The sequence below is a fragment of the Bos javanicus genome, chromosome 15 (assembly GCF_032452875.1).
Source record: "Bos javanicus breed banteng chromosome 15, ARS-OSU_banteng_1.0, whole genome shotgun sequence".
Classification (NCBI taxonomy): Eukaryota; Metazoa; Chordata; class Mammalia; order Artiodactyla; family Bovidae; genus Bos; species Bos javanicus.
The window spans coordinates 1,411,805-1,426,603 of NC_083882.1; the positions used below are offsets into that span (position 1 = coordinate 1,411,805).

Sequence of the window (14,799 nt, forward strand, 5' to 3'; positions counted from 1 at the left end):
CCTGAGATGGGGGGTCAGAGTGGTCACCACGCCCCACTGTGTGCAGGCTTGTTGGCTCCTCGTGATCTTCCTCTAGGTGTTAAGTCTTGTTCACAAGATTACTGGAGGGGAAGCCAGGGAAGAGATCTGGTCATCTGTAAATTACTTCTTCATTTCTACTTCTTTGATTTACAGAAAGAACCGACAAGCGAGGCAAGGTATTGTGTCATTAAAATTTTGAAAGTTGTGCTTGGGCCAGAGGTGAGTACAGCATGGGGGTACCTGGTCTAAAAGTTAGTTACAATACAGCTTTATGCTAAAGTGACAGGAAAAGGGGCTGCCTGCTGAGAGGGGCTTCCTGCAAAGAGCTGCTTATAGAGACTCCTACCCAGCTTACTTGGTCGGACAAGGGGAGCCTCGGTCCAGGGTGGGCAGAAATCCTGTGACTAGCAATGCAGTACCCACTGCACCCTGCGTGTGGGAGTGGCAGCTTCATTTCTGGGATCACCAAGGAGCAGATGGAGCCCCAGGTTAACTCACTCAACACAGACTCACAATCACAAAAGCAGGGACTTGCAGCCAGTGTGATGGAAGAAGTGCTACCCAGAGGCTTTCAACTGGTTCTTGACCTGCTCAGTTTGTGTTTGCTCAGCTGTAAGATGCAGAGGTGAGGCTGAAGCTCTCCACACACTCTTCATCTAATCCACGTGAATCCCTATTTGAAGGTCACCAACTGGAATCACCAGTCCAGGAAGCAGAGGCCACACAGCCACTATGTATTTTATTGACACTGGAACAAGTTACAGTCAAGTCTTCACGACAGCACAGTGCAGAGGTTCCAGGGTGACACATGTCACTTTCATAAACACAAAGCACTTTTTGCTCTGAGACACATAGGGAAGGTCGATGAAGTGGAGGGAGATGGGAGACGGAGAGTTGACAGCAGACCCAGACCTTAGTGGGGCGGGACTTCCACCAGAGAAAGACCTTCCCTGTGACTTGGCAGCATTTCTACAGGCCCTCAGAGAGGAGGAAGCGAAGGCAAACTTTTCGTCTGATTTCAGAGCAGGACAAACTTTTCATAGCTCTGCCACTTGCTCTCTTTCTGATTCAAAGGATACCATGACAGCATTAAAAGACAATAGGCTCAGGCCTGGGAGCCATTTGGGCTGGAAAAAACCCGCCTGGTATCCCTATGGGCCTAAAAGCCTCCCTCTCTCCCATGAAGGTGGAACCTATGGGCTTCCCTGGTGGCTCAGATGGTAAAGAACTTATTTGTAGTGCAGGAGACCCAGGTTTGATCCCTGGGTCAGGAAGATCCCTTGGAGAAGGGAATGGCAACCCACTCCAGTATTCTTGCCTGGAAAATCCCATGGACAGAGGAGCCTGGCAGGCTACAGTCCACAGGGTCACAAAGAATCAGACACAACTGAAGCAACATAGCATGCACGTCCCATGAAAGTCACTTTTTTACCCACTGTTCAGAAGATGATTTTTTAAACTTTACAGCTTGAAATTTTCAAACATCCCCAAAACAGAATAGTAATAATGAACCCCCAGGATTCATTTTAGGGATGCAGATGATATGACAAAGTCCAGTTAACAACCAAGAGATCTAAGTGAACCTCAGACAAACCCCTTCTCCCTGAGCCTCAGTTTTCCACTCAGCTCCATGGCTATTGTTTGCTTTCAGAATCTCTCTGGTTGCTAGAAAGAAACCTCAAACGAGCATGAGAGCAGCACTTGCGTAGGGCTGGTGAATGAAGCTCTCCTCTGCCTGGGGCATCTCTCTCCTGGGTGACACTGTGACTCACTCAGGACCAGACGGAAGATGATGAAAACACTCATCGTCTCTGGAATGAGGTTTCTCTGGAAAGCTGAGTTATTAAGGACCATCATGATGCCATAGGTTTTGATAAGTAACACGTGAGCCACCAGAGTAAGGTTGAAAGTGAGCTGTCTTGTGGAAATTGGTGTGAAAAAGTCTTACTATTCAGACAACACAGAGGAGAAATAGCCTGTCTAGCTTGGACAGTCTAGCTTGGGAGCATGTTGGAAAGCCTGCTCTCTCATCTCCTGCAAAAGCAGAGCAATATTTCATCGCATCTTGTTCTGTGAGATTGCAGGAGAGGAGGAAAGTATCCTTTGGATGAGTTTTGTTTCTGGTTTATCACAATGGCCACCATCCCAAGAGAGGTCCTTTAACCAGGCCCTTCCTACCACTGGTTGCAGAATGAAGACAGTCTGTCTGCTCTGGGACAGTTTTCTCCTTGGGCTCTTCTCCCATCTCATCTCACTCTTCCAGTAGATATTACTCCTGGGAGAGGGGTTCAGGAGTTCTTGGCTACGCTTGTATTTATTTCTAAATGGAAAACTGTAATTCAACATGAAACGAAAATCACTGACACACACATACAGAAAAAAGTTGCCAAGAAATCCAGAGCATTTTGACAGAACTTATCACAAGTTAGTGGGAGAAGGGGGTAGTTTTTATTTTCCTCTTTGTGCTTTTCTGAATGTTTCAAACTTTCAGTGAGAGTTTTTCTTTGTTTTAAGGAAATTCGGTAATTCCTGTTTACTAAAGTAAAGAAGCCAGTCAGCCCTTTCTTGTCACATGTTGGGCCTCCGTAGAACTGGGATTCATCTTGCTCCAGCGACTTCAGAAAGCAAGGCATTCAAAGCTCCACACCGGCTCTGGCTGGCGAACCTCTCACTGGCCAATGGTCCTGTCTCAAGCAGTGCTGTGCCCCTGGGTTGTGCACACCCCAAGTCTGATTCCAGGGTCCGTCACAAGTGATCAGTGGTAGGGAGTGTTGTAAAGCAGCTACCTGACTGCTGGGAGCAGTTGCCTAACTCAATCCCCACGTGAGCAGAAGCTGTTCTGGGTCCTCTGGCTCGGGGAACCAGCATGTCTCAGACAAGAAATTCACCGGTATGTGTTGAGCTGGAAGTTGCCTTTTTGTTTTCTCTAATGGAGCCAAGAGGCTGGACAGAGTCGTGTGGGAACTCAAGTGCCCTCGGGCTTCTGCAGGAACTTGTTTCTGGCATGTGAAGTTCATCATGTGTGAGGACAGACTCTTTTCCAGGCCGTGTTCTCAGGCGCTCTGCCATCCTCCTCAGCAGACAGAGCCCCTTACCCCTACCCCTTCCCTGCCTCCTCCTCTAAGTCATGGTCACAATGGGCTCCACGGATGCCAGGTCTGTCCTCCCAGACTGCACCTGGGAGGACGGCAGGAGGCTGTTGGCTGGAGAAGCCCTGCGGCCGCTGCTCTTCTCTGCCCAGGCCACCCTGAGGGAGGGCACAGGGGAGGGTGGCTGCCCCTCCTGAGGCTTGGGCGACCTCTGGCACATGTGCAGCAGCGCCTTCAGCTCAACCCTGAAGTTCTCATTGAGCCAGCAGTAGATGAAGGGGTTGTAGCAGGTACTGCTCATGGCGAACCAGTGGAAGGCAAAGTAGAGGGCGTTGTTGGTGCGAATGACCTTGCTGGACAGCAGGAGGACGTAGCAGTTGAGGGGGAACCAGCAGAGGGCAAAGAGAACCACCACCAGCATCAGCATCTTGATGGTCTTCTTCTTCTTGCGCCGCAGGGCCAGGTACTGCTTCGTGGTCACGTCGCCAATGGTGTTGCACAGCCACAGCTTCTTGGCCACACGGGCATAGGCCACGGAGATGATGAGGAGGGGCAGAATGTAAAGCAGGATGAAAGTGGCCAAGTCCAGGTACTTCCAGAAGAGGTCGGCTGGTTCAGGGAAGTCTGGCAGGCACAGGGAGCGGACAACGTCCTCACTGGGGACAGGGGAGGGAGAAGGAGAATGTGTGGTTACTGTGGAAAAGCCCCATCCCAGGAACACTGGCCTCTCTCTCCCTTGGGTTCCTGGTACATCCATCCGTTAAAGCATAGATGATGAGCAGCCTGATTATCTGACTACATTTCCAGCATTCCCACTAGTCTGGGAGTTCTATAAAGGTAAGAATAACACCTAAATGTCCAATGACAAATGAGTGGATAAAGAAGATACGGTACACATATACAGTGGAATACTACTCAGCCATAAAGAATGAAATAATATAATAATTATGAATGAATAATGTCATTTGCAGCACAAATGGATCTAGAGGTTATCATGCTAAATGAAGTAAGCCAGACAGAGATAGACAAATATCGTATGATATTGCTTATACGTGGAATCTAAAAAAATGATACAAAAATTTTTTAAAAATGTTAAAAATGACACGGATGAACTTATATACAAAACAGAAACAGACCCATAGACATAGAAGACAAACATGGTTACCAAAGGGGAAAGGTCCAGGGGGAAGGGTAATTTTTGAGTTTGAGGTTAACATTCAGTTCAGTTCAGTTGCTCAGTTGTGTCCGACTCTTTGCGACCCCATGGACTGCAGCACATCAGGCCTCCCTGTCCATCATCAACTCCTAAAGTCTACTCAAACTCATGTCCATTGAGTCAGTGATGCCATCCAACCATCTCATCCTCTGTCATCCTCTTCTCCTCCCACCTTCTGTCTTTCCCAGCATCAGGGTCTTTTCAAATAAGTCAGTTCTTTGCATCAGGTAGCCAAAGTATTGGAGTTTCAGCTTCAGCATCAGTCCTTCCAATGAATATTTAGGACTGATGAATATGAACTTATAAATTGTTAATATTTGACTGATGTGATTAACATATAAAAACTATAATATATAAAATAAATAACAAGGACCTACTGTATAGCACAGAGAACTATACTCAACATTTTGTAATAACCTGTAAGAGAAAAAAGTCTGCTATACACTTGAAACTAACACTGCAAATCAACTATGCTTCAATTTTTAAGAAAGAAAAATACACCTAGATTACTCTGTGTGTTTACTTTGTATTATTCCTAGCCCAGAATAGAGGCCCAATAAATATTTATTCAATGAATAAATGCACTGGTGTGCCTAGTCTTAGAATTAACTCATCCTGGAAGCACAATGGATTCAGGAAATCTTGGAATTTCTGTTTCACAACCTACTCTCATTCCAGAGGGGATCCAAGGAATGGGGGGAAAAATGATGAGTTTTAAGAATGTGAGTGGCAATGCTGGAACTCATACACCTTCAGCCACTCAGACAAAAATACTTATTTTCTATGGAATGTACCCAGTCCTCTTCAAATTCTTTAAGGACACCTATGTGTATTGGAAAACCTGGAGCTGGTGGATGAAGAACATGCAGATTATGACCTGCTGAACGAGGCAGCAGGGAGCTCCCTCAGGACTTCCTTTCAATTTTGGAGAAGCGAAAACCCCAGGGCCATTTTGACTGAAGGTGCAGTTTTAACCTACTCACACAAAGGAAGTCACAAGACTATTACTTACATCCCAGCTGGGGGTGCTGTGAGCTGGGAGAAGTGCCATCCTTACTCCCAGGTCTCCAATGGGCAGGAGAGAGAGCAGGCAGCAAGCACCTGTTACTTACAAGCTGGTTGGGGTGGAGGTCACTAATTTTTCACAGGCTCAATTCTGAATGAACATTTTAAAAGATGCTCTGGAAAAAGCAAGGCAGGAACTTGTGGCAGGAAACCTAAGCTCGGGTCTTTATTTAAATATCCAGACTTTTGATGCCAGCAGGGGTTTCATCCTATAAAATCTCTAAGCAGCAACTCGAAATTGCTACTTTCTCATCATACCATGTAGCTCGTTGATCTTGTAATATCAGTACATACAAGTGGCTGTCACTAGTGAAACAAAGAAAACTCTCTTTGCTTTTGTTATCAGAAAAAAGAAACAGCCCTCCACATGTGAAGACAGATGGGGAAGCTGAATGCTCAGGAAGGGTGGGTACATGATTCACTTGGTATCCTAGAATTCAGGCACGGATCCTTCAAAAATTAGTTCAAGTTGGCCTTCAGAGCGTGTTCTTTGGTGCCCTCCTACATCACAGAAGTGTGTGTAAATGTATGTTTCAGGTGAGGCAGCACAGGGGAAGACCCATCAGCAGGGCACCCCTCGCTGGTCTGAAGCACTGGGCCCCAGCTCCTGCCCACCCCACAAGACACAGCTGGTACCCAAGACTTCCAGGAGCCTAGGACCACCCGAAGGCCGCTACAGACACTTTCTCCAGATTCACTAAGAGCTAGAAGTGACCAGGAGTTTCCTAGGATATGAGAGCGCAGCTCCGGCGCCTCCAAGCCGGCAGACGCAGCTACAGTCTGTCCCGGAGCGCCCCCCGCAGGCCAGGCCCTCCCTCGGTCTCTCCCCATTTGCTGTCCTGCTTCTCCACCCAGTATCTACCACCCCTGGGAGCACTTCACTTATTTATTTTTCTAAGGGTGATTTTTTTTTTAAGTATGTAGAAATCTATTGGTATTTTTAAAATTAATTATTCTGTTGTTGCTGCACTGGGTCTTTGTTGCTGTGCATGGGCTTTCTCTAGATGCAGCGAGCAGGGACTGCTCTTACTACAATGTGCAGGTTTCTCATGGTGGGGGCCTCTCTTGTTGCCAAGCCTGGGCTCTGGGCACACAGGCTTTAGCAGTTGTGGCACACAGGCTTAGTTGCTCTACGACATGTGGAATCTTCCCAGACCTGGGGTCGAACTTGTGACCCCTGCACTGGTGGGTGGATTCTTATCCACTGTACCACCAGGGAAGTCCAGCACTTCATTTATTTATTCAGCTGTGTCACGTCTTAGCTGAAGCATGCAGGCTCTCTAGTTGTGGAAAGCAGGCTCAGTAGTTGCAGTATGGGCTTAGTTGCTCCTCAGCACATGTGATCTTGTTCCCCAATCAGGGATCGAATCCATGTCCCCTGCATTGGAAGGAGAATTCTTAACCACCGGACCACCAGGGAAGTCCCCTGGGAGCACTTTCTTAAAACCCGTGGGCACATGCATCTTCCTTTATCTCAGGATATATTTCTATAGAACTTCAGCTAAAACAACTATGAACTGATAAAGATCACTCTACGTTCATTCATTCATTCAGCAAATATGTACTGAGAGCTTGTGATGTGGAGACAGTCATTTAGATGCTAGGGACAGCAAGATGACAAAATCAGAAATGGAGCCAGTTCCCCCCAACCTCACAGTCTAACAGGGGAGGTCACCTTTAACGAGCTAGCAGCATGCACAAGTACTTAAATTTCGACACTGAGTGCTTTCCTTTCTAGAAGAGCACAAGACAAAGCATACGATAAATGAGAGGTGTGTGTGGGGACAGCATCCTGCCTGAGAAATTTAGACATATACAGGTTTGTTTGTAGGTGGTGCAAGAGAACTTAAACCTCATCATTTTAAAAAGGGACTAGGTGATTCTGAATTTCAGTCTGGGTGAGTATATGTCACCAGTGGCAGAAGCTGATTGCTCTTGCCTTGACCTTGCAAACAAAGGGACAGAGAATAACAAAGAAGAGCTGTAAAGTGTTTAGAAGAAACGATGAGGAAAAAAAAGCAAAACAAAAAAAGTTCAGAGGATAGGCACAGGCCTGGAAGCAACAGGATGGGAAGGAAGCAGAGAGACCAGCTTGGCACAGTAACTTGGTGCTAGTAACTCTGAGATTCAGAGGAGGCTCAAGTTTCCATCTGTCAAAGTCCTCCAGGCCCCCGGGCTGCTCTCTACTAGTCCATCTCACCTGTACTTGAAGGTAAATAATTTCTGGCAGATAGCGTGTGGGAGTGAAAAGAACGTTGCCATGGTCCAGATGACTGCGATGTAGATGACACCTTTTGTGATTGAGATCCGGGGTTTTAACGGATGCATGATGACCTGGAAAACACACAAAACTGGGCATCATTGGCAGAATACAGCTTGAAGCAAATGAGAAATCCAGATGATGTGGCTCACTTGTCACAACGAGGCAGGTAGGTCCTACTTACAAAATCAAGTACCCCTTAATTCATTGTAGAGCCCCTGGGTTACACCACCCTACCGCCCAGCTCTAGGGGTAGAAAGAGGATGCCATCTGGACTCAGAGACTCCAGGCAGTTCAAATGGCTCATGCAGGTAGGTCATGCCTGGCCGAAGCAGCGTGCAGTGAGAAAGTCAGGGAGCAGTGAAGGGAGAGGTCTGTCCCCATGACACTCACAGCAGAGTGGGCAGAGGGGCAGCCACGGTCAGCCTCCACCTCAGGGCCTCATTCCGTCTGCCCAGATCCTTTAGGTTATGAAGGGCTCTGAGGGGTCGGAAGGTGACACACACAGGGTGAGGTCCTTACCAATTACTGTGGGAAGCTGCATCGACCTTTATCTGGGGGTCACTGCTGTTTCTGAAAGTTGTTTCTACTGAGCTGGCCAAAAAATTCATTTGGCTTTAAGTACTAATAAAAGACATATTTTTCATTTTCACCAAGAACTGTGTTGAACAACATACTCATTAACTGAACGAACTATCTGGCCAATCCAATAAAACTGCAGTGGGGCCCAGCTTTCCCAAGCCCCAAATAAAACCAGTGCTAGAAGCTTTGGGCTGAAAAGCATCTTAGAACCAATTGCTACTATATGCCAATCAATTCTCCTAAAAGGTTTAAATAAAGACTTGAGAATTTCACAGCAGCCTCATTTTAAGGTTAGAATCATTATTTCTTTTTATTAAATTGAAATATAATTGATGTATAATATATAAATTATAAGTATACAATATAGTGATTCATAATTTTAAAGGTTATACTCCACTTATAGTTATTGTAAAATATGGGTCATATTCCCTGTGTTGTACAATATATGCTTGTAGCTTATTTTATACCTGTAGTGTGTACCTCTTAATCCTCTACCCAGACATTGCCTCTTCCTCCTTCCCTTTTCCCACTGGTAACCACTAGTTTGTTCTCTATGTCTGGGGGTCTGCTTCTTTTTTGTTATATTCACTAGTTTGCTGTATTACTTTAGATTCTAATATAAGTAATATCATGCAGTATTTGTTTTTCTCCATCTGGCATACTTCACTTAGCATAATACCCTCCAAATCCATCCATCTTGCTGCAAATGGCAAAATTTCATTCTTTTTTATGGCTGAGTAGTATTCCGTATATATATATACACACCACATTTTCTTTATCCATCTGTCTGTTGATGGACACCCAGGTGGCTAGATTAGAATCATTATTTCCTGAAAAAGATGTTTGGGGTGTTTGGGTCAGGAGGAGAGGTCATAAAGAGCTGCCACCACCTCAGGATGCCATCCCAGGACACACTGGACCTTCTACCGTGTTCTTCCACAGTCTTCTCCTGATCTCTTAAGGTTTATCGGAGGAATGGACTAGGCTTCAGAAGCTGCCCAGCACATCTCCATTCTGGACTCGGCCATCCTTGCTTCTCACACTCCTTCATGGCTCAGGTCAATAAAGGGAGTGGAAGCCTGGGTCAGAGACCTTGGATGCTCCAAGAACCTGTAGCCTCTGGGACAGGATCCCATGTGTGGGTTTATATCACAGTAGTGTGGCCAGTGTGTGCAAGACCTCCCCCTTGTTCCTCAGACCCACCTTTGGTCCAAGGGTGGACCCTCAGTTAGCTGTGTTAAGTGAAGTAGGTATAGCCCAAGTAAAGGTGATCCAGAGTCCTTCTTGTTGAATTAGGGGAGAAGGTCAAGAAAAGGCAGGAAATATTTGTATGCAACCTTTTGATATTTTGCACCAAAACATCTTAACATAAATGCCAAAGGGACAGTGTGCATGGGTGCTAAGCTGCTTTAGTCATGTCCAACTCTTTGTGACTATGGACTGTAGCCCACCAGGCTCCTCTGTCCATGGGATTTTAGGCAAGAATACTGGAGTGAGTTGCCATGCCTTCCTCCAGGGAATCTTCCCAAATCAGGGATGGAACCCAAATCTACTGGGTCTCCTGTATTGCACACAGATTCTTTACCTGCTGAGCCACTGAGGATTCTCCCTGATGAGTCTGTACCTTAGAAGCTTCCTATCCCTTGGCTGTTGTTGTAATTCTTGGAGCTCTTTAGAATTAAATTTCCCTCTTTTTGTCTTGATTGTCCTTATGATACTGGCCTGAAGGTGCCCCTGTGTCTTCTCAGAGCAGACTAATGATCTTCTAGAAATCTGAGCATGAGCCTGCAGCCAGCCTTGAGGCAGCCAGCCTCATGCCTCAAGGCTGTTCCTCCCTTCATCAGTCACCAGGCATATGGTGCTGTGCAGGCGATGATGCCCTTCCCTGAATCTGCGATCAGTGACTCTGCACAGACCCAAGTGTTATAACCAAGGTTCACTGAATCAGCATAAGCCAGGCATCTGTGTGGAACCACCCTTCTCCATGACAGGTGCTATCAGGTCCTTTCGGCTCCCTTCACCATACCTGCCCATGTGCGCCTGAAGGGGCAGGACAGTGAGCAGTGCCTCAGCACCCCGCTGGACTCCTGCGCCTGCACACCTCCCTGTCTGCAACCCCAGGTGTACCTCTTCTACAACCAGGCCCAGGAATATCCACCTCATCTCCCAGCCAGCAGCCTTGCCTCTGACTTGCAATTATCTGCCACTCTCTTTTCATCTGTCATTTTCCAGATTTGCCTTCCTACCCCCGAAAACAAGCTCAGTCACTTCTGATGCACAGAATGCCAGCAGGGAGTCTTCACTGGAATAACAAATGGGGAGTAATGTTTTGCAGCCTCTAACACAAACGACCTAATATGCCTAATTTAGTGCTCATATTGGTCAGTAAGAAGACAAATAGGATCTTTGAAAAATGGTCTAGGGAACTTTACTGGCGGTCCAGTGGTTAAGACTTCGCTTTCCAATGCAGGGGGTGCGGGTTCAATCCCTGGTCACAAAGCTAAGGTCCCACATGCCTGGCGGGCAAAAAGCCAAAACATAAAACAGAAGAGATATTGTAACAGATTCAATAAAGACTTTAAAGACGGTCCATATCAGAAACAGTCTTTAAAAATAAATGGGCTGAAGCACTGTCCTGAGCGCCCTGGTAAGCAACGCCAGGGCGGTAGGGCAGGGCGCGCGGGGGGTGGGGGGTGGCCCTCACCTGGTGGCGGTCCACAGCGATGGCCGTCAGCGTCAGGGCAGAGACGTGCAGGGAGCAGTACTGTGCGAAGCGGCTGACGTGGCACATGCCTTTCCCGAACACCCACGTGCTGTTCACAAAGCGGACCTGCAGATGAACCCTCAGGAGTCAGGAGGCAGACGGTTCTGGCCCCTGATTCCCCCACCCTGTGTCTCTGGGCAGCGTCCCACAGGAGGCCTCTCCCTGCCTCGCTCCACTCTGCACTGCTGGACTGTGGGTCTCACATGCTTTTCTCCAGCATAACTCAGTCTCCATCACCCAATTCAGCAGACTCTGATCCTACTACTGGGGCCGGGCCCTGCTAGGTGCCAGGACAGAGTGGGAAGGACATGGGTTCTGGAGTCAGATTTCCTGCCTCTAATGTTTTTGAACTGTGTGACCTTGGGCAAGGTAAGTAATCTGTCTGAACCTCAGTTTCCTCATTTGCAAAAAAAAAAAAGGCTCAAAAATCTCTTTTGTTGTTCTGTTGCTCAGTCATGTCCGACTCTTTGTGACCCCATGAACTGCAGCAAGCCAGGCTTCTCTGTCCTTCACTGTCTCCTGAAGCCTAATCAAACTCATGTCCATAGAGTTGTGATGCCATCCAACCTCATCCTGTGTCGTCCCCTTCTCTTCCTGCCCTCAATCTTTCCCAGCATCAGGGTCTTTTCTAATGAGTCTTATTTCTAATATATCTTATTTTAAGGATTAGCTTTTTTTTTTTATTTTCAGAGAAAGACTACAATGCATGGAATATAATATCTGGCAGATTGCTAGAAAGATATGATTAGAAATAAATAGGAGCTATTTTTATGATAATAACCAAATTCATTTTTGGTTCCTATGAGTTCAAACTCACAGAGGAGACATGTCTACAGAGTCACAACATAGGGTGTGGGCTGTGCCCTGGAATGTTGACTAAGCAGGCCTTGAGACACGTCATCTGGGAAGGAGATCCAGGGATCTGCAGAGGTGGGAGCAGGGGCCAGGGTCTGGGCGGAGAGAGGAGACCAGCTCTCAGGGTGTGTGGGGCTCAGGGAGCAGGCAGAGGCCTCAACCCACATCTTCCACAGCTCTTTGCTCACTCAGTGCCTGAGCTCCTGAGTGATGTTCCACACCCAAAAAGGATCAGGCATTGATTCTGATCAAGGAGCTCCCAACTTGGGAAGAGGAGGTCTCAGGTATCTCAGATGCAAGATAGAAAATATTCAATGCCCTATGGCAGGGATCCCCAATTGTTTTGGCACCAGGGGCCAGTTTCATGGAAGATAATTCATGGGGGGTAAGGCTTTCAGGATGATTCAAGTGCAGTCGGATGCATGCTCCAAGGGGAATTAATGCTGCCTTGATGGACAGGAGGAGGTGCTTAGGAGGTAACACGTGAAGGTTACAGGTAAACACAGACAGAGTTTCACTCACTTGCCCACCGCTCATCACCTACTGTGGGGCCTGGGTCCCATTAGGTACTGGTCCGTGGCCTAGGGGTTGGGACCCCTGCCCCACAGAAGGCCCAAAGGGCCACCAGGGCGGGTGGGAGTGGGCTGAGGCTGAGAGAGAGAGAGGTGACACAAAAAAATGGAGCAAGTCAGCTCGACAGGAAGAATGTCGAGCAGTGATTTACAGCAGCGTATTTGCTACTGATAGCTGTTACCTTGGGCAAGGCACTTAGGCCCAGTGAGCCTCACTTTCCTGGGCTAACCCTTATTCACATGATTACTATAAAAATCAAGTACCTGTAAAGCAGATAACATGAGTAAACCAGATAAAACACTGCCTGGTACATAGCAAGTACTTAACTACTAGCTGCCATTATTATAAGATACGAGACATTTGAGATGAGCTTTACAGAATGGGCTTCCCTGGTGGCTCAGATGGTAAGGAATCTACCTGCAGTGCAGGAGACCCAGGTTTGATCCCCTGGAGAAGGGAATGGCGATCCACTCCAGTATTCTTGCCTGGAGAATTCCATGGACAGAGGAGCCTGGAGGGCTATAGCTCATGGGTTCCCAAAGAGTCGACTAACACTTTACAGAATAGGTAGGATTTGCCCGTGTGCAGGTAAGAACAAAGAGCGTGGCACAAAGTCAGGAATCTCAGGAGCTGTTTGGGGAATAAGGGTTGGAATGATTTGACTAGAGTATGTGCATGAGAAACACGGGGGACAAGTCTAACCTGATCATGAACCTGGTACACAAACCATGGACACTATTCTCTATGGAATAGGCAGGTAGGAGCTCCATGGGGATGTGAGCAGCCCAGTGACACTACCCAGCAGGAAATGCTTAGGTAACCCCGCTTTTCACCTCCCACGGTCAATGCAAAACCAAAGCCAAGCAGTGCTGCTTGAAGGGTTTCCTAATCCACTCCCTCTTCTTCAGCCCCCAGGCCACGGCCTTCCTGGAGCCCCCTCATCTCTCACCTGGATTATCACAGCCTCCAGTCAGCTTTCTAGTCCTCCAGTCTGCCCCCCTGTAATTCAGCCTTCACACCGCTGACAGCACTTTCTTAACCAAAAGTCAGGTTACTGTCACCTTTCTGCTTAGAATCATCAACGGCCTTCAAGACGGAGCCAGATACCCTCCAAGCATCCATGCTGCTCACAGCCGGCTCGCCTTCCCCTGGCCGCCTCTGCTTCTTCCTGCCCCGCAGCTCCTCCATGGTGCTTCCTGCCCTGACGCTGCAGCTGCAGTGAGCACTCAACACACCACGAACCTGGACATCCCTGCCTTTGTCTTCTCCAGTCTCTGCCTGTACTGAACATTCATCTCACCCTGAGAAATTCCTATTCATCCTAGCCCCTTTGAAATGTCGAGTTCTTTGAAAAGTCTCCTTTGACCCGCCCATGGGACTCTGGCAGATCAAAATAAAGGACTGACTCCTGGCTCCACCACACTCTGTGCCCACCTCTGCCACAGTAATTGTGAATAATTGTTTGCTTTTCTCTCATCGACCAGCACTGGTTTTCATGCTGACCATAGTATGTAAAGTGGACAGGAAGGGAGACCAGGGAGGAGGGATATTGACATCAACTAGCCCAAGGACAGGATTTCTTACCCATTGAGGAGCCCAGCTGAGGTGTAGAAGACCCTCCCCTCAACCCTTTCACTCACCCTGGTTGCCAGCTCCTTGGAAGCTCTGATAGGAAATTGGACTGGAGTGGCTGCATGGGTCAGGTTGAAGGCCAAGCTGGTTTGGATCAACCTGGAGCAGGGGCTGGGTCCTCAAAGCCTTGACACCCCCTCTTTTGCAGGAGATCCTCTCAGCTCCGATCTGCAGTCTGGCTTCCCCCTCCCCCCACCTGCCCTGTGTGCAGATCCAGCCACGCACCCTGCTCTGGGCAGCAGCAGAGGGCTGTGCCCTGGGGCTCCTATTCTGGGCGGCCCAGCCCACCCCCCAGGACTGCAGACGGTCAAGTCAGAAGCTAAGGGGAAGCCAAGAGGAGCCAGATATGCACTTCTTGTGCTTTAAGGCAGTCGGTGGGGAGTGGATGTGTGTGTGTGTGTTGTAGGGGGAAGGTATCTGGAAGTCTATTTGCCCCTGGCTACTGCCCATGGCATCCTGAGGAATCCAGTAAATGTGGGCAGAAAGGAGAGCAGGAAAAGTCCGTGGTTGAGAGCAGTGGTCCAAGAGGTCCCACCCCCTACCCCCAGTTAAGTGGCTTCATGGACAGACCTCTGGCCGTACCTGAGTCAGAGGACCAAATTCTCATGCTGGCTCTGCCAGTTACCAGCCAAGCGACCTGGACAAGGGACTGAACCTCTGTACCACAGTTTTCTCATCTGCCAAATGGGAGTGATGCTCTCATAAGCAAAGACAAGACAGAGGACACAGTTTTTAAATATAA

General features: G+C 47.9%; 1 protein-coding gene across 1 annotated transcript in view; it reads right to left on the reverse strand.

The window, feature by feature from the left end:
• Positions 1–740: 740 nt before the first annotated feature.
• The window catches only part of GPR83 (G protein-coupled receptor 83), a 32,844-nt gene continuing 18,785 nt past the window's right edge, over positions 741–14,799 (reverse strand). The window contains exons 2-4 of the mRNA XM_061440050.1: positions 10,938–11,063; positions 7,592–7,725; positions 741–3,766 (exon numbers count right to left, since the gene is read on the reverse strand). Of these exons, the coding sequence (XP_061296034.1) occupies positions 3,142–3,766; positions 7,592–7,725; positions 10,938–11,063 (885 nt within the window). The 3' untranslated portion in view covers positions 741–3,141. The remainder of the gene's footprint in view (positions 3,767–7,591; positions 7,726–10,937; positions 11,064–14,799) is intronic.